Genomic DNA, 27242 nt, shown 5'->3' on the forward strand with positions numbered 1-27242 from the left:
TTTTAAATATTTGCTGGTATTCTTTAAACACTGTGCGTAATCTGATAGAAAAAAATTAAAAATGTTTTTTTTTTTATGTTTTAGAATTCATTTACTGTTTATTTTTACTTTGACCAAAATGAACTATCTTAGAAGACTATTTGTAAAAATCTTACTAAAATTTGTGAATTTTCTTTTAGGTTACAACTTCATTGCATTCGAATGATGAAGTGTAAACATTATTTCTTGTTAAGTAATTAACAAACCTTACAGTTTTTAAATTTGTCTTATTTATGGTGAAGAAGGTTGTTTATGTCTGTTAAGGTGAAGAGAAATTAGCCAAACTCTTATGAGGGTTATCATTTGTATAGTAGAGTGAAAATGTAATTTTTTGTAATGTGTAGTTTTTATATTTTAACTGGAACTGCTTTGGTACTTATTAGAAAATGCATTTTGTGACATGTAAACAAACCTTTCATTTATTAATCAGAAATCAGGCAGAAGATTTTTTTTTTTAACCACCATTTACTTTTCACAAAGAGAGGACTGTAAAGTGGAGCGAAAGCACGAGCTGCTGAAGGAACTAGTTGGTCTTGTGAAAGGTCGAACCAGACAAGTAAGAACTTTTCTGGATTGAAATAGAATAAAAGAAACTGTAAAACCTGTATTGCCACTGCTTGGTTAACTGGTAGATATAACCCTAATTAAGTTAATTGATGTGGGATGTGAATAATTTTGTAACCTAATAAAGGGAAAGTAAGAAACAGTGAAGTAACCTTACCACTTCTCTAAAGTCATGTTACAGCTGCTTATGATTGTTGTAGTTGTTGAATCTACTCATTTAATCTTAAAAGTGTAATGTAAAATGTACTGCTTTAAAAGATGTATTTTTATAATTTTTTTTACACTAAATACCATGCAGCCAAATTCTAGAACTGAAATGTTTTAGGATTTCACACTAACAGTACAGAGAAGTCATTCCATTATGTGTGTTGGAGTACATAAAGAATAAGAATAGAGTGTATATTGATTTTGTTTTTTATAATTATTCACCCCATCATATTATGGCTGTTTTATTTGTGCCATTTTGTGCAGACAAAATGAACTTTTAACAATGCTGAGGATTATTTTCTTTTGTAAAGTTAAAGCAGTCATAACCCAGCTAACGAACTCGTGTAGGAAGAAATAAAACAGAAGAAATGCTTTTGAATAAACTAGTTTATATCATATGTATTGATTTTTCTCTCAGCTGATTTTTGCTCACGATACTGTACGTGTTATTGAAACACTTGTGGCACTAGGTTCTGTGAATCATCGAACATAATCTTTGAAGAATTGAAAGGTATGAATGATCATAATTTTTAAAAATCAATTTCATACGGATGTGAGGTATTTAATGTAAGCTTTTACAAAACATTGATTTTTTGTAAATCAAATAATCTAATTATTTTTGTAAATTATATAGTAATAATGTAAAAAAAAAGGCTAGCTTGACTTTTTTCCACTGTTGTAGCATATTATTTAAACATTTAAATATGAACTTGAAAACAATGCTTATTCACGGATATGTGTATGAATTTATAAAAATAGTCAATAACAAATTATAGAAATGCAAATAAATTGGTTTCTTTTAGTTAGTCATGTTATATGCAGGCATTTATCCCCCATATAAAAATAAATGCTTGATCAGACTTATAAAAATATCTCTAGAACATGTTTCATAGATAAAAAAGTGTATGACTGTTTCTTTTTTGTTTTGAAGAAAAAATATTTATATAGCAAGATTAACCTGTGTCTTAAAGACTGGAATTTTATAAGACATAAGTTTATAGTTTACTGTCACTTCTTGAAATCAAAGACTATTTTTATGTGTCAAGAAATGGCAAAAGAAACCTAGATGAGAAATTCAGTTCAAACATACTTGTCGAGTCCCCAAGATATAGGCTCCTCTGAGCTTTTGGTCTGCTTAAATGTGCACTTGGAATTCATAAATATAAAATATTAAATGGTTAGTAGAAAATATATAGGAGATGAAATGACTCATTTTCATGGTTAGTTAATATGTAAATCATTTATATCTAATCTCTCTAACCTTACTATAAGTATCTGATGTGATTGGTTTTGAGGAAGCCTGCTAGTTTAAACGCATCACTGCCAGTCTATTGTTAATGAGAGGGAACAATACAACATGATCACTGAATAAAAATACAATAGTAAGTCAAGCTTTATTATTGTTTTTAAAACAGTAAGTGATCTTCTAAGCACTGTTTTAGAAAATTTCAAAGTTCTGTTAGTTTCCACATTATTTTAAAGCTAATTATAACTTTTCGCATTGAGCCATGTTTGTGAGTTAGTAGCTGACAGTATCATAAACTTAATAAATATATAACAAAGTTTGCTAAAGAATGTGTCGTGGTTAAAATGTAGATAGATGAATGGGTGAAAGGGTAGACAGGCAGAGTTTATTTTTTTATGTGTGTAAAGTTTAATTTAAAACTAGGTAACAAGGAACACACATTTTAAAAGATAAAAGTTTTAAGACAACTTGATAATGAAAACCTGAGGATGATAAGGTCTTGTTGAAACATTGTACATTTATAATAGTATTTCCATCACCCAGTCAAGTTGTTTCCAAACTTTTATGTATAAAGTTTTTTTTTGTTCCAGATCACATCATTGAAATGTCAAAATCCAAGTATGCCAAATTTTTTGTTCTGAAATTCTTAAAATATGGGTATGTAAATTTTTACTATGTTGAAAATGTAAGTTATTATATTTTCATAAAACATTTTTACAACAGACTATTTACATATATGCAGTGTATTTGTATAGATAAGCTTACTTGATAAAAACTGTATTTTGAAATCAACAGTGTTCAACAGGCTTACTGTGTTAATACTCAAACATTTTTGTTCATAAATTCAAATGGGCTTATTGTTGTACATAAGGTAATTTTTTAAATTATTATTTTCACAGAACATTTTTATGACAGACTATTTATATATTATTTTCCAGTATATTTTTGTAGATAAACTTACTTGATAGTAACTATTTTGAAATCACCCAGTGATATTGTTTTAATATTAAAGACAAAAATGTTTTGTTCATATATTCAAGTGGGCTTATTGTTTGTTACTTTAAGTAATTTTGTTAAACAAACAAACAAATAGGTACTATATTTAATCATTTTATGCAACCTTTTTTTACATTTCTCAAGGACAAAAGAGCAGAAGAACTTTATAGTGAAGTCCTTTCATGGTCATGTTGGCAAGTTGATAAAACACACCGTAAGTTTTTCTTACAGTTGGTTTGTGTTTTAGATTTGAAAAGTTTTGTAAATTTATTTTCATTTCCATAAAAAATGAAAAATATGGTGTGTATGTTTATTTTGTATTTCTTTGCAACAAGTGTACAGATATATGTTAGTATTTTCCTGCATTTTGATTTTTTGCAAAGACTCAAAAATACAAATTTAAAAATATTAATTTCACAGAAACTGAGTTTACTATATTTTATTAAAGATTTTGTGTTATGTACATCAATAATTATGAAATTTACTCTTGCATAATTGCAGTTTAATGACATAGTGAATTATCTTTGCAATAAAAGTTAAGTTGTATTGACTGAATTCTACTGTTTTTGAATCAAGTAAATTTGTAGTTGTATTTCAAAGGCAAAGTAAGGTAAGGGGCAAATGTTAGGCATAGTATGTTAATTGTATGAATAAGCAAAACAACAATCAGTAAAATCTTTATATCTACTACAGTAATAATCTCCTTGAAGTTTTTTACATAACATCTTGGCTAAAATTGTGTAATAATTACTCAGTTGTAACTTATAGATAAGAGTAAAATGGTATTCAAGTTTTTAACAAGAAAATAAAACCTCAGTTTCCCTATTTCAAAAGTCAAAGTTGCATAAACACATCTCATATTAGATGAATTTGAAGTAAAACTACTTTATATAATCATTTGTAGAAACCTAGATCCTTTGTCCAGTTTGTGTTTAACTCTTAACTAGTGAATCATATTCAGTTATTATCATAACATCATGTACAAGAGAATCATCTCCATCAGTAGTGCTAACATCAGATGATTCCAGTACAATCAGTATTTGGAAAAGGAATCTTGTGTTTCTGCCTCTTCATTTCATTTTCTACACACATCAGAATAAGAATCATCCTCAACATAAGCATTTAAATCTTCATCACAAACAGAATCAGTTTCATTGTACGTGTCTGATTTCCATTTCTTGACTTCATATTCTGTAGATATGTCACAAGGACTAATATTAAATTTCATTTTCCCTCTTTTACAAAATCATTTGTTTTAACCAGTAGAAGGTTCTTTACTGTTGTATGTTTCAAACTAAGCCTTTGGTCAGTGAGTATGTGGTTAAGATGACTAAACCCTGCCTCAAAAACACCATTACTGAGTTTTCTGCAGAACACTAGTTTCAGCAACATCCAAACATTCTTAAATTCATTACTTCTGTATGGAAGCGCATGCTTCCAGAGGTCCATAGCTTTGACTCCATTCATTTAGTACATAGACATTATCTTGAATTTGTGCCATTTTTAGTTTACCTTAATTTTGTGAAAATTGTTTAGCATCTAAAAAAGTTTCTGTAAGTAAATATAAACATGGTGGTGTTACTCTGGTTTGTTTAATCTGTTCACAACACACTTTGTTAGAGTTCTTCATGAATGAGAAAAGCCTTTCCAAAAGACAATCCTGTACACTAGGAATAACTGTAATTCTCAGTATAGTCTATATTGTTTATTAGATTGTAGTTGATTTTGTTTTTGTTTTTCTAGCACCCTGCTTTTTAAACCTATCCAGATGGGTCATTGGTCAAAGTCCACGTCATCATGTTTGTTGACTTGCATTCAAAATTTTACTGAACTGCTATTTTATAAACTTATCTCCTTAAGGTTGTTATAAAACTGTAATTATAATTCAAATTTTCACATTATGCATTATTTAATTTGTTGATTTAAAAGTGAATATTAAACAAATGCACCTAAACTTAGATTTTTATGTGTGATGTAGTGTGTGTTGAATGCAGCACTGGTTCAAATTAGATGTTTGTGACGTCAACATACAAAGTCTATAGTTTTGTACAAATCAGGAACTCTACCAATACTGATGAGCTAGGATATAAAATAACCTTTTATCTTTTTTACTTGCTGAGCCATCATCATGTTTAGTAAATCAAATACAGTGGCCCCATTCATCTCTTTCCATTTTTGCAAACAGTCCCTCACGTACATGTACTTCAATATATGATTTGAATAGCCAATTGGAAGCTCAGAATGTCCCCTCAGTGATTTTATCTTTAGAGACAAATCTTTAAACTAGTAAGTTGAGTATTTAGTCTGTTTGTGATTTTGTATTTTTTTATACACAAACATTGTTTAATTATTAAACTTGGTAAGTTATAATGGAATTATGTGGTGTTGGTGAAGTAAACAATAAATTGTTGATTATTCATATGTGTATATAAAATCTAAAAAAATTAATTCACTTCACATTTTACATGTGTGAAATTTTGTGAGGTTTGGCAAGCTGAGTAGCAGTGATAAGCAGGTCATAAGCAGCAGTGATAAACAGGTCATAAGTAGCAGTAACAAGCAGGTCATAACTAGAAGAGATGACTGTGTGCTTTATTTCTTTTTATTTACTTTTCTGTGTTTTAAGAAAAACAAGTTTGTTGAAGAAGCCAACAAGGTCACACAAAATTATCTGTGAACTTATCTTGTGCAAGAAAACAATTACATATTGTATGACAGACTTGATAGAGGCTCTAATAAGCTTTTGAAAAATCCATTTTATGGGTGCTTACAAGAATTAATGCAATGGTGCCCATTAATTATGAAGGTCTGCTTTCATGAAAAGATCTGGTGGAAGGTGTGTTAGTCTTAAGTTAATATATCATGAGAAGATCCAGGCAAAGATGTAGCAGTCTAAATTTAATCAGTGATGTCGAGAAACCCACTTGTTGAGAAATTTATATGCAAAAACGGCTCGTTTGGGTTGAGAAAATATAAATACTTGTGTCATAAAATTATTGGCAACCCTCATAGAATTCACCACGATAAAGACAAACTTCATGTTCAATAACCAAAACTATATACAAACAAATGGCCTAAGCATGGGCAACCCAGTATCACCAGTTCTAGCCAATATTTTTATGACACAAGTTGAAACACAAGCAATTAACACAGCATTACATCCACCATTATACTGGTACAGATATGTAGATGACACGGTTATGGATTCAAATCTACAGAACACATACTTAATTTTTTCAATCACATTAACTCTATACATCCCAACATTAACTTCACATGTGAACAGGAAGAAAGCAATCAAATATCAATTCTTAACCTCAAAATTACAAGAACTGACACACAATTCAAAACAGAAATCCACTGAAAAATCACCCATACTGGACTATACATTCCTTGGGACTCAGCACATGAAACAAAACAAAAACTCAACATACTAAGAAACCAAATAAACACAGCCATAAAACTATGTTCACCAGATAAAATTAACGATAAATTAGACAAAATAAAACAATACTTCATCAACATCAATAAGTTTCCTCCACAAACCGTAGAAAACATTATACGCACACACCTAGACAGAAAGCAAAATCAACCAACTAAAGTAAATACAGCTCACGAATCAAAAACCCACGAAACCATATACTGCTGTATACCATATATTCCTGACATCAGCAAACAAATAACCAACATTTGGCAAAAATTAGTAACAAAATATGACATTCCAGTTAATACCAAATTTATTCAAAAACCAGGCACAAAACTGAGGTCTATACTATGTAAAAACTACACTGACAAACACCACACTAACATTATTTATAAAATACAATGTGATAACTGCCACGACTTCTATATTGAGAAACAAGTAGAAAATGGAAACCAGATTCAAAGAACATAAAAGTCACCTTCACACGTTTTCAACACTGCAAGTCAAATAAACACAACATAACCATAGAAAACACTCAAATACTAAATAAAGAAACAAACATAAACAAACATAAAATTAAAGAAGCCTTACTTATACAACAACTTAAACCCAAAATAAACCAATATAAAGGAACGCTTTATACCTATATTAATATAATAAAATAAATAAAATTATATTCAAACATCTATTACCGCCCTCTACATTTCGACACACAGTTACACAACCCCTTTCAAACATGTGGTCAGCTTCTGGTCAGTTACCTCTTTCTTTGTGAACCTGACGATGACCGAAGAAGGTCGAAACGTTGTTCACTCTTCTATGTAAAATATTTTCTCAACCCAAACGAGCCGTTTTTGCATATAAATTTCAGTCTAAATTTAGTTTATCAGTTGTAAGAAGATCTATTCAAAAATATGCAAAGAAGATATTAATATCCAGAAAATGTTTATAGGTTTTTATTGGATCATGTAAATCACATTACAGTAACTTTCATTTTCAGTTTATAATATTTCAAACTCTGTTTAGTTTTCTCTTAATGCTGTTGTATATAGATACTATGCTACTCATTTTTCCATAGAATACATTTTCTAGTTATAATTTAAAAATCCCATCAAATTTGTGTCAAGTTAAAATTGTCAGGTATTTTTTGTTGCAGAAGGCTTTAGTTTTGTATTAGGATGAAAATATTTTAATAGGAGGTAATGTACTTTGGCATTGCTTTCATTGTTAATTTACCTTTGATTCTACTTTGAATACTGAAAATGAACTTACCCATGAATAATTACTATAATTCAAATATAATTATTTATTAACAGAGATACATTTTCTTTAACTGCTGTAGGAAGGAGCTGCTGTTCTTGAATATGCCTACAATGAACATGCAAATGCTACTCAGAGGGCTGAGTTGGTTCAAGAGTTTTATGGTCCAACATTTGCACATTTTAAGGTTAGTAACGTTAGGTGTAGCATTGATGCTAAAAGTTAAAAATGTTTAAAAAGTAGTTACACAACAAATAAAACTAAAAAAAATTAAAATATTATTAATTTTAAGAAGTGATAAATGTTTTGTACTTAGTTAAATTTTTCAGAGATTTTTGCTCATTTAATTTATTGAATTGTTAATTAATGTCTTATCTTGTATTTTCTTCAGTCTAAAGACAACCCATACTTTTCAAATATCTATTTTTATAATGCCAACTTGACCTGGCATGTCTAGGTGGAGAGGGTGCATGACTCATAATCCGAGGGTCATGGGTTCAAATCCCCGTCACGCTAAACATACTTGCCCTTTCAGTTGTGGGGGTGTTATAAAGTGAAGTCAATCCCACTATTCATTGATAAAAGAGTAGCCCAAGAGTTAACAGTGGGTGATGATGGCTAGCTGCTTTCCCTTGTAGTCTTATACTACTAAATTAGGGATGGCTAGTGTAAATAGCCCTTGTGTAGCTTTGCACAAAATTAAAAAATAAGCAACAAACAAATAGAATACTGTTGTTAAAGGTAGAAAGTTGTTTAGAATTTAGGGCAATTATATGAAATATGACTGAAGCTTTGTCGTGCCTGTTTTCATCTGTATTATGTATTTTACTGTTTACCATGTTTTCACTAGAGACTGCAAGACGTTAGCTTAAGGGAGTCAAACTGTACACTTTTATGAAATATGGTTGTAGTATCTATTTTTGTATGTTGTATATTTTACTGATTATCTTGGTTTCAGGATAGTGATTGCAAGACATTAGCCCAACTTCTGGAGAAAGATCCAACACAGAAATCAGGCATCATAAACCATTTGAAAGAACTTTTGATGAAAATCACAGAAAAGTACAGTATTATCTATAAATTATTAGAATAAAGAAAAGAGTGAGAAGTGGACTTATTTTCCATTATGGTACTCTTCCTCTTCTCACAGGATTAGTTTTTCTCATTTTATGATGTCTATTTGCAAACATATCTGAATGCCTGCCACAAGCCTTTAACCATCCATCCGTTGGAATCCAAAGTTTTTCAATAGTCTCTCATGTAAATCACTATGCGTTACTTCTCTACAAAAAGGAGAGTGTTACAGTAATGTGATGCATGCGACTCCCTCTACATGGCACCACCAAACTATCATTTCTTGTTTGTAGATGCTCGAATGCAGATGTCTTTCTTTAGAAAAATTATTACCCTAGAAGTGGAATAATTTTCTTTTGATTCATTCTTATTAACTTATTTCAAATTAACTTTGTTCTATTTTATTTCATTTTTCTTTGAGAACATTTTATTTACTTGTGTTTGCCATACATTTTTTACTAGTTTAATTATTACATATGAATCTCTCAAGTTGCTGTTACTACTTCAGGTGCATTTCACTTGTCTGTTCCCACACTTTTGGCCACAGGTGCAGGCAACCCATCAGGGGTACTTGCAGTCTTTATTCACGGGTGGATGAAGCACTACATGGAACACACATTATCTCCTGTTCATGTTCTTATTCTTCCTGTACTTTTTAAATCATTTACAAGTATATGCTGACTATAATTTTGATCTCCCCTCCCCTGGAGTTTGCCTTGCTTTCCCATGCCTTCCTGATGAGGATTCTGTTCAGCCTTCTTTGGCTTTCTTGGTGCTGCTATCCTGTGTGATATGCCTGTCTATTGCAGGCTTTGGGTCTGTCCACCCTTGTTACTTTTCAGGCGAGCTGCCAGTTCTGGGTTCAGTTTATCTGTTTGGAGATGGTTTCCAAAGATTTCCTGTTCATCCTATCTCTCCCCTATTTTCTAGCATTAGCCTTCTTTTTCCTCTGATATTTTTTTCAGGAACCCCATGTAGTGTAGTCACAGAAGATCTTCATGGTTTGTTTTAACTACTCTCCTGGGTTTTCTTTGTTATTAGGTTGTTTACAACCTAGGTCATTTTGGATTTGTTCATGGTCATGCGGAGTCGAATGCATGTGATGGATTTTCTTTGGAATTAGGATGACTCATTTTCAGATCTCTACAATTAAACCACACTGTGTGTTCCTGCTGTCTTTTGATAGGTTTTCTCAGAACTCAAGGACTCATGGTAAAGATGGTATTGGTTCTCATCCTACCCTTGTGAGGTTGTTGATACCAAGTGAGTGAGATTTTTGGATGTAATTGACTTTTTCAGTGAGGTCCGTCGTGCCTTAGCCACTCTGCACCTTGGGACCCCTCTTCTGTTGTGGGATTGAATGATACAACTTCTTTTATATCTCTTTGTTGCACCATCTTCTTCCACAAGGGTGTGCTTTGTTTTTGTTCCACCATGTCTGGTCTTCCTCTCCTTGTTACTTTTCACAGATACCTGGCTCAAATGTGTTGAGGTGCCATTCCTCAAATCTTCTGATATGTTCCTCTCAATTAAGGGGTTTTCTTTGGGTGCTTTTGAAGGATATGCCTATGTTTCCTTTACACTGGTCCCTCTAATTCAACATGTGATTTAAGCTAATGTTGCGAGAAAAGTATGTGTACTGTATCAAAAGTTATTTCCATAAATGAAAATGTATTTTTAATAAGTACTTTCTGCTACTCACATTTCCCACTATCTTTTGATGCTCATGTCTTCTGCCACATGTCAAAGCGATATATGCACCATGTGATAGTAGTGTTCTCTAACTGGTGGAAATGTGATGCATTGTGACTTACATGAGACACATGTTGGAAATTTGGATTTCAATAGAGGGAAGGTTGAAGGTTTGTGGCATATGTTAAAAAACAATTACAAATAGTTCAGCACAAAACTGGAGGAGCTAATTTTGTGAGTAGAAGTAAGTACCTATCAAAAATACATTTTCATTTAGGAAAATTTAACTTTTGTTAAGTAAGATGCAAGAGTTTAACATTTAATATTTCTGTCTGTAAACATACGTATAAACAACAGTATAGAATGTCTATTTTAAAATTAACAGTAAATGTCTAATAATAATTACTGTAAAATTATGATGGAAGTTCTTCTATAAGAATATTTGGGTTTTTCATTAAAATTAATAGAAACAGAAAGACATTCTTATATCCTTTTGTTTTTTTCCAGTAACATATTATTTCAACACAGTATGTGGAATATATTCAATAAAAATTATAACCAACCAAAATGTCATGACATTGTTTATTGGACATTAGTACATGGATAAGATATAATTGCTTGTAATAAAGTTTTAGTATTTAAAATCTGGTCTACTTTTATTTTATTTCATATGAATTTTATTATAGGACGGTTATTCGGCACAGTATCATCCACTTCGTTTTACGAGAGTTCTTTATGAATGCAGATCCGACCTCTCGCTCTGAAATTATTGAAGCAATTAGGGAGTCTCTAGTGGAAATTTTACACACTAAAGATGGATCTAGAGTAGCCATGAATTGTGTTTGGCATGGAACTGCTAAGGTTAGATTTTTTGGTAGTTTCTTCTTTGAAAAATAATTTTTCTAGAAATATATTCCTGTGTTTCGATACGTACATATGAATATTTTGTGCATCTATTATAGAATTGTTATAGTTTGAACTAAAATTATGTGCCACTACTTTTAAGAATGTATAAAAATTGATATTGGTGTTTCAGAATATGCATAATACTGAAAAAAAAGAGAAAAACTATTTACATTTTTTTAATGCTTTCTAGCATATTCTAGTTTTTAACATTCAAATAATGAAAATATTTAACCAATTTTTATAAAATGTCAAAAGATTTTCTGAATAGCTTAGTTTTGACATGAAAAGATTCATAAAGTTTGATGTAATGTATATTTTATTATTAGGTTGTGACGCTTTTAGAATTTTTTGTGAAATTGCTGACACCATCTTCCTTCACAACATTTTCAGACACTTCTAAAAAATTAGAGTGAAAAGAAACAATAAGCTCCAACACATGCAACACAACCAAATTCTACAGCACCCAGTGTTACACTAACATTCTGCTAATTTCACTGCCTGCAACACAGCCACACATGCCACAATCATGCTATTGCAAGCCACACCTACTAAAACTAACATTGTCAGCACCAGCTTGTATGATCACTGATTCTCCAGCACAATTCCTCTGCAATCCTTGCTTGTACTATTACTGATTCTCCAGCACAATTCCTCTGTAATCCTTGCTTGCATGATAACTGATTCTCCAGCACAATTCCTCTGTAATCCTTGCTTGTACTATTACTGATTCTCCAGCACAATTTCTCTGTAATCCTTGCTTGCATAATAACTGATTCTCCAGCACAATTCCTCTGTAATCCTTGCTGATGAGAAATATTTTTAATCCCTGATTCACATCTAGCATTAAAGTTATGATTTAAAGTATTAAATATATTTACTCACCATGAACATTAAACTTACGTTTTAATCCAGTGGACTCTCAATTTATACCCGGGTAAATAATTATATAGGTTGAATTTTTTTATTTACCTTTTATATTAATTGTGATACAAAAAGTAGCTCAGCCAACATATTTCTGCAAGCCGCACATTATATATCAAAGAGCCCCATGTGACTCACGAGTTACAGTTTGGCCACTCCTGCTTTTTTAACCTCCAAGTTAATATCATATTAATTTGGATGTTTATCAGTTGATGCATTGTATTTGGTGTAATCAAATGATCCCTCATTTTTCAATAAAATTTCAAAGCTGTAGAACAATGATATACTAATGAACGTACTCTTCAGTTTTTGCATGAATGGGGATAGTGTAACCATGACAAGCAGTCTGTCAAACTAGTTGGCCTTTTAGTCATGTAAGCAGCAAATGCTGCTGACTGAACGTTGTCAATGGTTCAAAATTAAATTTTTATTTAAATGATCTGTCTATTTTTTATTACATTGAAGCTCAGTCTAACACCAAGCTTTGTTGGTGCCATCACAAGATTTAATAATTCTGGAAAAGGTAACATGTGATAAAAAGAAAAGGATACAATAGGAATTGCTTTATATTTCTTGACTCAAACTGTAGGTGAGCAACAATGTTGAATAATAAAAAAATGTGGATACATTCTTTAGGTTAGTGGTGTGCAAAGCAAAGGCATTTAAATAACTCTCTTTAACTGCTGAACTCTCCTTTATATGAATATGTGTATATTTCATGAAACTAAGATATATTGTCAACACTTTACACATTTTATATTTAAAAATATTTGGTTTTAATACATACTTTTGAAGTGATTTATGTTTTTGCTTTCTGGAAAAATACTTTTGAAGGAGGTAATGCATTGCACTATATCATTGTCATGTTTATGTATAAATTATTTTTTTTACAGGACCGGAAGGCTATTATAAAATCTATGAAAACCCATGTTAGTAAAATAGCCAAAGAAGAACATGGGCACATGGTTTTATTGGCAATATTTGATGCTGTTGATGACACCAAGTTGGTGGAGAAAGCCATTGTTAAGGTGTGTGTTACATGTTGTTGATTATTCTGTTGTTTAATCAACACGAGAGGGAGTGGTCTCTTGGTGGGACAGCTGTAAATCTTCAGATTTACAATGCTAAAATCAGGGTTTGATTCCTTTTGGTGGACACAGCAGATAGCTCGATATGGCTTTGCTATAAGATAAACACATAAACATCTAAGAGAGAAAGAATCTTTGTTAGTTATTGACTGAAATAGCATTGCTATTAAGGAAACAAACATGGTAGTATCAAGATGGTAATTTTAAAAAAAATTGTGTTCTGACATCGTATTTATAGGTATTAGTGTTTTTAACTTTTCACTGACAATACCAGAAATGTTCATCATGAAAGACTTCATTAGCTGCTTCTGACAGGTTACATATTTGAACAATCATTTGAATGTTACAGCATGTGTAAATAACCCTTAACATCATATGATCTTTAACACATCAGTGCACAGAAAAGTATTTGAGACCTATTTTAAACAAGGCTTGAGATATAAACTACAATTTACTGTTTTGTAAATAAGTTTGTTAAAAGTTTAAATAGAGATTTAGCTCTCTGTATTTGACTTTCCTATGATTCTTCTAGAGCATGAATGTTATAAGTCATGTTACTTCTTACTACTATGTGTTTTTAAGTTTAGTGATAACACGCATTTAAAGAAATGGCAAGTTTTCCTGAAGGCTGTGTTTGTACGATGCAGCAGATAAATGTTTGTTTAAGTTAAATATTAAAATTTGAGTATTTTCTTTATGAAAAACACTTTTTTTTACTTCAGGAATTAAATGCAAACTTAATGGAACTAGTGCAAAACCAAGAAGGCAGGAAGGTCTTACTGTACTTACTGCATCATCGAGACAGTCACTTCTTTCATCCAGATGTAGTGAATATTCTTAAACAAGGAGATGGAAATGCTGCAAGGTAAGAGTATCTTCATGGACAAAAACCAGAAAATTGAAAGAAAGTTTAAAACTCTATACACACAATATTTTCTAATAATAAATGCTGCTTATAAACCAAAAAAATAAAAGATATTAATTGCTAAATAGGTAGGTATAAACCAATATTAATTCTTGCCACATTTTTGTGTTAAATTGAAATTTAGTACATTGAGAAAATAGTTATTGTAACTCAAAGACTAAACCAAACTACACCACTATCTTAGATCACAGTGAAAAGTTTATACAAAAGAATTGAATTTGTTTTCTTTGTAAAAATGAAAGTTTGATATTAAAACACACAAATGATTTATCATTTGATATTTCTGCTGTGGTTTACTTGTACATTTTTTGAATAACTTTCACGCAACCAGATTGGTTCAGATGTCATTAAACTGTCAAAAACTTGCAATGATATAACTTGTATTGCAACTTTGGTGCTGATAATTTGATTGAAAAATAAAAATCTGTAAAAGCTGATTTATCAAGAAAGAGGTTGGTAGTAGAACTTCACAGTTATGTTCTGCAGTGCAGTTAGTTATGTGTAAATCAGTGTTAGAAATGATTATGGAAACAGGGAAAATGGTATGAAAGGTAAATATGAGATTTCTTTATGGTGTGAAAAATTAACTGCACCAGAGCACAGTCAGGTGTTGATAACTTACAAAATAAACTACTTAAGAGACTGTTTAATGTAGCTATCATTATACATGCCAACAGTGAGCATCTTATCAATGTATTAAACATTTTGGAAATTATTTTGTTGAATTTTTCTTACATGTCAATTGTACAAAATTTATTGAAAAAACTTTCTCTCTGGCAGTACACTTAACTAATAGTTCATTTTCATATAAATTTTATCATTGCTAGAACAGTTGCTTCGATCATATTTGCTTCCTTGAACCTTTACTTCATCCTTTTCTGATTTCCACAACATGTCATTGTACATCCCATCCATTATGTTAGTTATACAACGTTTTTTAAATTTTTTGATGATACTTGAATGGTTTTAGTGTAGGTTGTAGTAACAAAATTAAATGAGCAAAATTATATTATGCACAATCAATTTTTCAGTAGATATTTGAAGGACAAAAAGTATTTGTTATATTCGGGCAAGTATGGTTATTCGATTCATTTTGTCATAATATGTCAGTAAAGTTAGTGAGGTTTTTGATTTACAGCAAAAAGGATCCTGAAATTAGGAGAAAAGAACTTTTACAGAGTATCTCAGGACCACTGTTAAATTTGATTAAAACTCACTCATTGGAGCTCATGAAGAACAATGCTGTTTGTCTTCTAGTGTTGTCAGTTTTTCAAACTGCTGTTGGTAAGAATAATATACAGATTTTTTTTATCTTCATGTGATAGATCAGAATAAAAACTTCTGTGTTAAAGATAATATAAAATTATGAAAATGTATTATTTCACTTGTTTCATTTAACCCTATCACAACAGGCTCGTATATATTACATTACTTTGTAACCACCGTGCAACCATGTTGAAATTGGAATACATGCTGTGAATGAAGGTACTTAATGTATCTTCACATAATTTGGCAAGCTCTCAATAATTATTCAAAGTATTTTGTGGAAAAAAATCATAACTTTTAATTGATATTTTTGTTAAAACTTTGTAATTATATGGTGTCAGTATTGACGAGCTCACACAAACATATTTAATTTTATGTTGAGATAGAAATTAATGCAACTTAGGGAGTTGTTCATAATATTACATTAAAGCCAATTAGTTTTAATTTGACATTTTAAATACAATATTCTAGTCATGACTAATATAGCTATTCTTGATAGTCAGTTAAAGTATGAATTTCCATTATTTATGGTTGGTTTTTTTCTCTAATTGTTACATACATTTTAAAATAAAACTGATAAGTTTGGTTTTTATTTATTTAGTTAGTTTGTTTTTAGTTAAGTGCAAAGCTTCACAAAAGGATATCTGTGCACTACCTACCATAGGTACTGAAACTCAATTTCTAACATTGAGATACTGCTGTACTGTTGGGGGCTTTTTATTTAGTATCTCACATTTATGAAAGTTGTTCAAAATATTTAATAAAGAATTGCATATCTAGTTTCATTGTTCATGCCTGCTCCTGTGCTCTTTGACTGAGCACAATAAACGCTCTTTCTTTTTAAAGTTCAGTTAAAGTTTGATTTAGAAGTACATATAATGCTTAAAACCTATTCATTTTAGGTGCGTACATTACAGGATTCTATGACCCAGAATTCTATTCAATAATTATAAAAGAACATGCAAGACAAAAATGTTAGGGTTTGAAAGAAAAGAATATTTGTTGTGTTAAACCACATTTGTGATATAAAAGAAAGTTTGGTTTTAACAGAAAGGAAATGGACTATGTGATGACAAGCTACCGATTGCACACTACAGACAGAAAAGAAAATTAAACACTTTGTTACAAGATACAACTCAAGAACATAGTGATTCATTGCAGCTAAAGTCAGACCTACTCATGGAAATAACAAAATAACTTGAATAAGTTTAGGCCTATAAAAGTTACACAAACTTTGTTCCCAAGCTTCTCCAAGTGATATAATGAAGTGAAAGCTTGACTATCAAAGGCTTTTTTCAGTATCTAGCTTGTTACTTATGAAAGATACCTATTATCATCTTCCTGGTGACACCTTTCAAAGAAATGGGATAGAACACATCATGAAAGATTTTCAGAAGGATTCTTGTTGATTGCTGGTTATAGCTTTTGATAATTAGTTAAACATGTGGGTAATTGAGAGAAAGGTCAAGGAACATTTTGCATACTATGAGGCTAGGATCATTATAAACATCATGAAGAATACTAGCATTGTTGTGATGGATATCAATGAGGTGTGGCTCCAAAACAAAACATCTTGTCTCACACCCAGTAAATATACTCCATTATCCACAAAATTCAAATACAAGAGAGAGGTAATGTCATGCCATCTACAGACATTTCTACAGACTTCTGTATCTTTGAGGTGCTCGAATAGGTTTTGAAAGTTATCTTAGCACTGTTGATGGATTTTTGGAAACATTAACAAAATAGGAACTATATTGATTTCACTGTATTGCAGAAAAGTTTTATACAATTGTTAATGTACTGCAGAGCAGTAGTCTGTAATTAAGAATGTCAAAACACTATGAATGGGAGAATATAATTTGGAGCTTAAACATTTGTCTGTATATTGTTACCATAAGATTATGAATATCTGTCTTAAGCATGTAAAAATATCACCAGTGTTTAAAAGAAAATGAGAAATAAATGTGTGTTGGCGGAACTCTGCAAGATTAACCTTGTTTATAAGTTATGTTGTGTGCTGTCTGAAAAAAAACATTTTTTTTTATGTTGCCAGGCGACCCAACAGATGCCATGACTGCTATTGCTAAATTAGCTGTTGATCCTTACTATGAGCTCAAGGGGGAAAATCAGCATGTTGTTGAACATCCTGGTGTTCATTACATGTTGAAAAAACTTATTCTTGATGACAAACTGAGAAAAAGCCAAAATTCTGGTGAGTCCATATAAACATGAATCATGAAATTACATTCAAGTAGAAAGTAGTTCATGATATTAACATACATATGCCAGTGAATTCATTTTATTTGAACCTGCAAAGGTCATGACACTATGTTTTTTTTTGTGTTTATTTTTATAACACATTACGAGGATGTGGTTGTTTTTCTTTAAATTAACTTTGATTCATTTAGGTTTAGTAAAATATTAAAAATCAAAACTGAAAGAGAAAAGATTGAGTAACAAATGACTGCTTGTTTTAATTCAGTTTTCACTCGTTTATTTAAAAAAGTGTCATAATGTGTGTGTGAAGGAGATTTTTATTTGTATATTTTATTTTAGCCTTTGTTAATGAATTAGTATTCTTCAAAATTCAAAATACCAAATCAACATATGAATTTTAGGGAAAATTTGTATTGAAGAATGTTCTACTTTTTAATTGTTAAATTTTTGTGTTATATAAAATACTCATTTAAAATGAAGATCTGATAATATTTCTTCATAGATGTGCTTGTCATATGAATGTTTCAGCTGTTATTATTTGTAAAAGCTAATTCAAACATTTTACTTTAATTGCAGTACTGTTTAGTAATGTCTTGATCGACACGATACCTGAGGGAATTCTGCAGACATGGATCAACTGCAACAGAGGAGCTTTCCTGTTGCTAAGGTTAGATTACATTTGTTTTTTTAAGCTGGAAGGACTTAACATATGTTTTCTATTTCCTTTTATTAATAATAACATGATGCTTCCCTTATATGGTAGTCTAACTTATTTTGATATCTGAAAATTAAAGACATATGCTTAACACTAACTGGAGGTGTAGATTTCATTAACCATTTCTGACACTTGCCAAACCATCTTCTTATTTTACTCTTATCATTATTCTCTGTACATCACAAATTTATGACTTATTATCCTTAGTTTTAACATAAATACTTTCTATGGGTCTTTGATATTGGAGAATATGTATCAGCTGAGGATACATTTTTTGCATCCTTCTCCCTCAAAAAGTCACTTTGGAACCATTAGTGACAGTCAAGTCACATTACTTGCTTAAATTGAAATAGTCTAAGAGTTAGCAGTGAGTCCCTCTAGTTTTATTATGCAAAGGTATAGTCCTTTACAAAGTTCAGCCTTATAGTTCTAAAACAGTCACAAAACATTATAGGATTTTATCTTTTTTCATGAATTTTGTTGACTATGCTTGCTCAACCATCAATCTGGTGCCAAATAATTTTTTGTTTTTAATTATAAATATTGGATGTTTTAACCTGTTCAGTGCCGTAGACGAGATAACTTGTCCAAGCTGATCGGTAACACGGTGCCACGGACGAGTTATTGTTTCATGTTTTGTACATATTTCTTTATTTTGTGTACTACTACAAGTTTGGCTTAGAGAAAAAATATTATTTGTTGCTTATTTCCTTTGTTTTAAAAATTACTCAATTTTACTGAAAAAAAACAGCATAGGAGCTGCTGTAGCAGCTGAAATACTTGGCATTCAACAGGTTAAATTAATTGATCAAGTGGTTAATAAGTGTGTTAAAAATACTGTACAAAATTGACTTCAACAATAGTGGTAACACAAGCAATGTTATTTTATAAGCAAAAACTAATCAGTTTGAAATAATAGTTTTTGAATTAGGTTATATTGAAAACATCAGGCCAGTTTTATTGTAGTTGTATAAACAATCATCGAACAAATTACATGCATGCTTACTGTTTGTTTTATTTTGTTTGTGTGAACTTCATTTCAATCTTCAGAAATGCTGTCACTGAAATAGCTGATGGAAGCTCCTTCATAGAGTAGCGATAACTAATTTATTGTTTGTCTCAAATTAAAAAATTAAATAAATTCATTTTCCTCACCATTCTCACAACAGAAAACATTATTTAAAACTGTTAGTTTTCAGTGAAGATACAATTTTTTTCTCATTATTTATATGTATAGAAATTGAATTTGTGTCAGACTCTGCGTCATTAATAGTCTGTTTCATGCATTTCAGTCTTTTAGAGACTGGAATTCCTTCTGTGATTTCTCGAATAAATATCGAAATGAAGGGAGCTCACAAAGTACTGGCGAAAAAGAGGTTCAAAGGAGCAGAAATTCTACTTGAAAAATTAGAAGGCTTCTGAGCTGGAAAGTTTTTTGTTTTATTAATTCTTTTCAGTGTTTTTTGCCTTGCTGTAAATAAATTATTAAAACAATTTCTTGAAAGAAGCAGCTTAATTTGTATTTCACCTAACAAAGTAGTTGTGGCTAGTTTCATTTGTCAACTCCATACAAACTCTGTAACATTAATATGTTCGTTTACTAAAATGTGGCAACACTTTCACTTGTTTTTTTTAAATCAAGTCAGGTTTATCTCAAATTATTTAACCACCAATGCTAAATAATTAGTGAGGAATTTTTTTTTACAAATTAAGTATTCAAAAACCATATTGGTATGGGCATTACATAGCCCATTGTGTAGCTTTTTGTTTAACAGCAGATGAGACATTTGTTAGTGTTTTGTAATTTTCACCTTCTTCAAGTTAGAAACTCTGTTGTTGTTTGATTTTTCCAACTGAAGACAAGCTAGTTCAAAAGTTCCAGCGGTAAACATCTTAACTTCCTTTATTTTTTATGCATTTCATTAAAGTTGATAAAAAAAATATAATACAAAATTCATAATTTTTAGAATAATTTAGAAAACTGATAATGGTTGCATTACAGATATGTTTCACATGGTATAAGTAATGTGACATTTTGTTACATTATTCAAATATTCTAACAGACATAGCAAAACTTTAGATTCTTGAAAACATTGCATATAAAAAAAGGATTAAAAAGTCATTATACCTCTACACAGTTACCACACATTAGCTTCCTGAACATTTTGTTTTTTGTGGACGTTTGGTAATGGAGGAGGACACAGTGCAACTAACCCATGAAAAAATACACAGTTTTCATAACCAATCAAGCAGCAAAAAATTGCACATCATTTGGTTTATGTACATTCCAACAGAAGAATGTAGAAAAGATTTAAGAATTTTTTGAGATAAGAAATACATATGTATGTATGTATGTATTATATATTATCATATAAAAATAAGGCTTTTATTTTAGGGTTGACATTGTTTTTGTTTTACACATCGGATAAAACAAAGAAATGAAAAATGTCCGAGTAAGTTGGATCTACGGAATGAAAAAAAAATGCAATTGAATACTAAGGCATATTAAAAATATTGTGTATCTCTCCATGTTATTTAAGTCCACATTGTCATATCTGGTCATGCTCTAATAGCTGTGCATTTTGATCACAGTCCTGCTGTGTAGTTTCTGTTGCAAAAGGCTTTCAAAAGCACTACCCTATTAACATATCTGAATTTGAACAATAAGTCGAATCTTTTGACTTTTGCATATGTGAATAAAATTCTTTGACTTCTGCAGAAATTTTCAGACTCCTCTTAACTTCAGCAACCAGTCAATAAGACCAGGTTGTCTGATAAGTAAACATAATACATAATAATTATGAATAAAGAGTATTTATTTGCTTTTTGTATGATTCTTCTGCTCTCTTTGTTAGATTTATTTTTAGTGTAACATTTCTGGAACCTTTTTTTTTTTAGTAAATACTTTTGAATTTATCAGTTGACCAGAATGTGATATTTTCATATAACCAGTCCTGATTTATTGTTGTGTTCTTGTAACAAAACTACTGACATAAAATTCCAAAACCAATACATATTCCAATAAAATTTGGGTGTGAGATATACAATAAGAGTATTAAACACACTTTGTGTGTTGATTAAATTAACATAGTTCAAATATCAAAATATAGTTTGTAAACAAGAATTGTTAAAAGAAGAATAGGCTGAGGGTGCTTGAAGTTAAGAATCACTGGAAACTATTAAGAGAATTATCATTATTATCTGAAGTTTTGGAAAGTTGAATCTTCCATTTATGATGAAACACACTAAATGGAAAAATGTGAAAAAAAAAAAAGTGTTTTGTTGGAACTGATAAAACTTCTGAGTCAGTATAACGTAACTCTCTAAGCATTTGAACAAGTAATTGTGAACTCCAAGGGATTCAAAACCTCTAGAGCTACTGAATGAGGTGCTTCAGTTACTTTTATCAGCTGAACAACTGTCAGCAATCTGCTTATTATAATGAAGAACATGATCCAGAACATATCTAATAAAGTTAGAAATGTTGGTATGTTCCCAGTAAAGATTGGTTTTACAGAAGATGTCACTACAACTAACCAGCATACTGTACTTGGTGGGAAAATAATTGAAAGGCTACTAGCTGTCGTTTCCTACCACCACAAAAGTTGTATTGGACAAAGTTGTTTGAGCTAGTCAAAAGCATATTTGGAGATTACAAGTTTTTCAACCTGCATAGATGAGGCATATGCTTGACATAGGCAGTACAGTGGCTTTCAGGCAAAGCCTTCTTCCATAGACAGAAATGTATTACATGTGGTGTAATACATATACTCAATTTAGTTGTAATAGACTCATTGAAGGTATTTGTTGCAACAATTTACAGATTTTTTTCAAAAGTTCTTATAAGCAAATGAATGTCTGGAAAAAAAAAGAAATTGAGAACAATTAATGGCAGACAAACTGAAGAGAATTAATGTGATAGGTGAAACAAGTTGTTCAGGAAAACCAATTGCATTACAAGCTGTGTTCAAATTACCCACAGACCACTTTCAAGCTGTTTTCCAAGATCTAATCAAGTGTGGTTATACTGCATCATTAAAACTGACATGATGCTGCCATGGAAACAGAAGCTAGAGGGTTTTATGAGGTATGAAATAATTTTGATCGCTAACGTTCGTGTCCATTTTCTATGATATCACATCTGTATCACAATACCCTCAAACAAGTGGACCTGATTTAGTTCAGGCTTGGAGGCAAATATAAAAGTGTAAAGTACAGCTGAAAGCATTATAGGACGATATGCAAAATGTTGAAGCTAGATGAGACCAACTTGTCAGACAAATGCCGACATTTTAGGCAATGTTGAATGGCCAGATCTGCCAAATGTTGAATATGATGAAGTCTAGTCAGATGACTATATACAGGATTTATATTCTCAACACGATACTTGCTCAGGCAAGTAGGATATGAACTGGAACATTTTGTGTGTATCCAAAGTCGAGCAAAAATTTAAAAGATCGTTAAACTGCCCTGAAAGAGGTGATGGTCGAAGGAGATGATATCACTGATGTATCTGAGACTGACCACAGAGTTGAGTGAGAGGACGTTAGTTCGTGCAAAAGTTTCCAGATTTACAAACGGTGTTTAATACATGTTTTTATTTGTTGGAAAACAAATGCTGCATTTAAAAGTATATGACAACTTATATGTAAAGTGTAACACGTTCTTCTTGTGCTGTGAGACGTGTTTCCAGAAACTAAATATAATAAAAACAAGAGTGAGGAGCCTGTTGACAGTATCTTGAAGTCTTCATGTTTATAAACACTAAAACCAGTATTCTGATGAGGCATCAAACAATGAGTTTACACTTTTTCTGGATGAGGCACCAGTGATACACTAGACATACTCTCAAAACCATCTGATGGATTTAAACGGCTGCTGGAATAATAAACTCAGATTTCCACATACTGTATGTGCATACAAATATTAGATACGTGAATGTATTATTTCATTTGTGTTATGCACATATATAAAAAGAACATATTAATATATGAAGTATACATGTTTCATTTCTATGCACACCAGATCTTTGTGATTAACTATACTTTTTACAAGATTTATATACACCACTGAATATGCTAATATTATAAGTGTTTACTATTTTAAATTAAGAATGAGGGGCTGTCTTTAAAATAAATATAAATTTATAGTAATAATTTTATCTATTCTTTGCGAGTTAGCGATTCTTCACTTGTCATCTTATGATATGCAGTTTAATTTGAACTACTTTGCATAAAGTATTAGGTCACTAATGGAGTGTCCCTAATAAACCTTTGCCCTGTGTCTTTAAAGGAGGTGCACCCCAAATGAACAGCGGCATGTCTACAGACAAACTGCTAAAAACCGGGTTTTGATACCTGTGGTGGGTAGAGCACATATAGCTCATTTTGCAGCTCTGTGCTTAAATTCAAACCAAAGAAGACCTACCCCGACACTATTTATAAATATCAAATGTTTTTCTTTATAGTACTCCACCAACGTTCTGTTTTAACTTTCACGTCAGATTACAGGCATTTTTAGCGTCTTTTACCGGAAGGAATAATTGTTTACATAATTTAATTTTGTATATTTCACAAGTTTTTTTTGTTTTGTTTTCCTTTTGGGCAGTATGTTGTAAACACTGAAAAGCGTTTTAATAGGTTCTAAAATGAAGTAGAGCAGTGGAGGATAATATTGTCACTTTAAAGGAAAAGTCTGTCATTAGTATTATACATACAAATTGTTTTGTTCGTGGTGCTTTATGGCAGAAGCCTTATGAGCGATGAATAAAACTGATATATGATTTACTGAATACAATGAAATGAGGAAGCATTATTTATCAAATGGAACATTGTGTCAAGGTAGGGTAATATCATCACTGAAGTTTTTTTGTTGAACGCGTCCATTATTCCCACCAATTTATTGTCTCGTATCATTTTGAATTAACAGAGTTAACTGTAAATTGTTGTATCATTGTTTTGAGCTCCCGAAAGGCTGGGGCAACATTGGGTTCAGCGAATTCCGGTTGGGTTTGACTTGTTGTTGGAGTCTGCGGAGTTGTGGAAGAGGAATGTGTGGATGATGGAAACAATGATGATGATTCTGGCGAAATAGTGAAGGCACTCTGGCGTGACAATTTTTTGTTTTGGAATTTCGCACAAAGCTACGCGAGGGCTATCTGTGCTAGTCGTCCCTAATTTAGTAGTGTAAGACTAGAGGAAAGGCAGCTAGTCATCACCACCCACCGCCAACTCTTGGGCTACTCTTTTACCAACGAATAGTGGGATTGACCGTCACATTATACGGCTGGGAGGGCGAGCATGTTTAGCGCGACGCGGGCGCGAACCCGCGACCCTCGGATTACGAGTCACACGCCTTACGCACTTGGCCATGCCAGGCCTTCTCTGGCGTGACACGTCACCCAGATTCTTCATTTGGACACAGATGATAAATGAGTCGCGAGGTTCGTTCAAATCCTTCTCATCTCTACTGGACATGTTGCCTGCTGAGGAAGTATTCTGACGGTTGCAATGGCACGTGCCATTTGCCCTTCATCGTACTGCCGGCTCTTCTTTCCGATAGCTAATTGTGATGACACCTGTAAAATTCAGAATAAAGTTTGGAGATTGAGTCATATAGAGAATTGATTTGCTCTTCCCTCTCAGGTTGCTCATACGCCATACATGATTGCTACTCCAAAAATGCTATATGTAAAAATAATCGCTCCCCAGAATTGGTATTGTAACATAAAATTTCGTGTTCAGATGTGATATTTCATTTATTTATCTGGAACAATTAAATTGTAAATTAAGAATTTTCAGGATTTTCCTTCGACCTGCAAGGTGACGATATTACCCGAACATTGAATTTTTGGGTGGGTAATATCGTCATGCTCGGCCCTGTCACCTTTCAAGATGGTTTGTCATGGCGGACCCCAACAATCTGTTCTGCATTTTTTAAAATAAATAATGGCTGAGGTTTATTATTCTGCTTTTCAATTTTAGTGGAATATAAGTTTTTTTCCTTTATTGTGTCTCTTATGAACACTGCTTATCAAGATATTTCCTATATATCATCAATAGGTGAGGAATTATAAACCATAATACTCACTTTGAAGTGTTATCATTCGCCGTTGATAAACACCATCGTTGGTAAGCAAAACTTTCGCGCTGAAAATTTCCTGCGCTATTCAACCTGTATATTGAATTTGCATTGGTTAATAAATTATTTACGTCACTAGTGACGATTTAGACACCTGACGATATTTCCCTCCACTTCTCTCTATAGAATCTAGCCATTCACTGACTTTAAAAATTTGGAATGTTTAATTATGCTTCACTGTAAAGTATATTTGTTGTTGGTGCGACTGAGACTGTTCAATAATATTAGTAACAAAGTCTGAGAACAGACCTGAAAGCTTTACATCTAAACAAGTAAAGCAGATCTGTTTAGCGACTTGGCGTAACAGGTAATTATAAGGAAATGATCAAAACAACATGACAGAGAAGCTCAGGTCCATGTGTGAAACCGAGGTATAATTTAGCACTTACATCGTTGCTTTACGCCTGTCTTTAAAGAGTCTGCATAACAAATGTCGCACACCCACTTTTGTATCATCTCTTGTAAAGTCAACAAAATACCGAAAAAAGAGTGGGAATATTTCCAACGATAATTGTTGACTTACATAGTTCGTGGACACATATGGGGTTTGAAGGGCTCGTCCAGAGAATTGATTGGTTATCAAATTTTATTGAAACAAACTGTAAAATTGGTAAACTGAAATGAAGATATAAGTTATTATAGATATATATTTATTCTCTATTTCGTAAGCAGTGAATATTTTTATAATTTAAATCATTCCAAAATAGTTGTTTCTTATATCGTCTTCTAGGAGTTCTAAATGTCTCTAGCAGATAAGTAATGAGTATTTGTTTGTTTTTGGAAGTTCACGCCAAGCGACTTGAAAGTTATTTGCACCAGTTGTCTTTAATTTAAAATTGATAAGAATTGAAGGCAGCTAAACAACACTACTTTCCGCTAGTTCCTGGGCTACTCCATTCTAAAAGTGGGGTTCAACCGTTTTACTCATTACACACCAACGGTCCTGAACACGATTTTCTGTTTTTGTGGTAACAGTTCACGAACCAAGGAACCTCATATAAACAGCCCGACACGCTAGCCACTGGGTTCAGGATAGGAACCCTCATCCATGCTCACTCATTTCTCAGATATTCTGAAAACAACACTGGCAAACTTTTTGTAGAAAATCCTAGATCCGTCAATAAAGTGTTTTAGATGAATGTTTAGAAATCCCAGTTGGTACTTGTATTGATTACTTTCGTAAAAATGGAATAAAAGATTTTAATTATTATTTAACTGGTACAATTAATAATATGCATTGTGAAATGAGTAACAGAATTATGTACTTCAATAAATTTAAAATTCGACAGGTCTTTCATTTTTTCATATCTCAACATATTCGAGTTGATTTGTAACGTGCAGATAATACTGACATATTTTCACCTTACACGTAACTTTGGAGTTGTTCCTTTAGAAATCAATTTGGTTCGGCATGGCCAAATAGGTAGAATTGCTGGACTCCTAATCTGAGGGTTGTAGGTTTGAGCCCCTGTCATACCAAAGAAGGTTTCCCTTTCGGCTGCGAAGGCGTAATAATGTTAGAGAAAATCCGACTATTTGTTGGTGAAAAAATAGCCCAA

At 31.7% G+C, this 27242-nt stretch overlaps 1 protein-coding gene across 1 annotated transcript; it reads left to right on the forward strand.

The window, feature by feature from the left end:
* The first annotated feature begins 519 nt into the window (after positions 1-519).
* peng (Pumilio and CPL domain-containing protein penguin) lies at positions 520-20050 on the forward strand. The gene is made up of 13 exons (XM_076491066.1): positions 520-595; positions 1229-1321; positions 2647-2713; positions 3197-3266; positions 7819-7923; positions 8695-8798; positions 11189-11363; positions 13223-13357; positions 14140-14282; positions 15481-15626; positions 17665-17823; positions 18405-18495; positions 19836-20050. The coding sequence occupies exons 3-13, from the start codon at positions 2661-2663 to the stop codon at positions 19963-19965; spliced, it is 1311 nt and encodes a 436-aa protein (XP_076347181.1). The 5' UTR covers positions 520-595; positions 1229-1321; positions 2647-2660; the 3' UTR covers positions 19966-20050.
* Positions 20051-27242: the final 7192 nt, after the last annotated feature.

This window comes from Tachypleus tridentatus, chromosome 2 (genome assembly GCF_004210375.1).
Source record: "Tachypleus tridentatus isolate NWPU-2018 chromosome 2, ASM421037v1, whole genome shotgun sequence".
NCBI classification, from domain to species: domain Eukaryota; kingdom Metazoa; phylum Arthropoda; class Merostomata; order Xiphosura; family Limulidae; genus Tachypleus; species Tachypleus tridentatus.

Excerpts from the sequence above, each read along its gene's own strand:
- peng (XM_076491066.1), top strand. The coding sequence starts at position 2,661 with ATGTCAAAATCCAAGTATGCCAAATTTTTTGTTCTGAAATTCTTAAAA. Across the intron at positions 7,924-8,694 it reads CAACATTTGCACATTTTAAG|GATAGTGATTGCAAGACATT; the intron begins GTTAGTAACGTT and ends TCTTGGTTTCAG. Across the intron at positions 11,364-13,222 it reads TTTGGCATGGAACTGCTAAG|GACCGGAAGGCTATTATAAA; the intron begins GTTAGATTTTTT and ends TTTTTTTTACAG.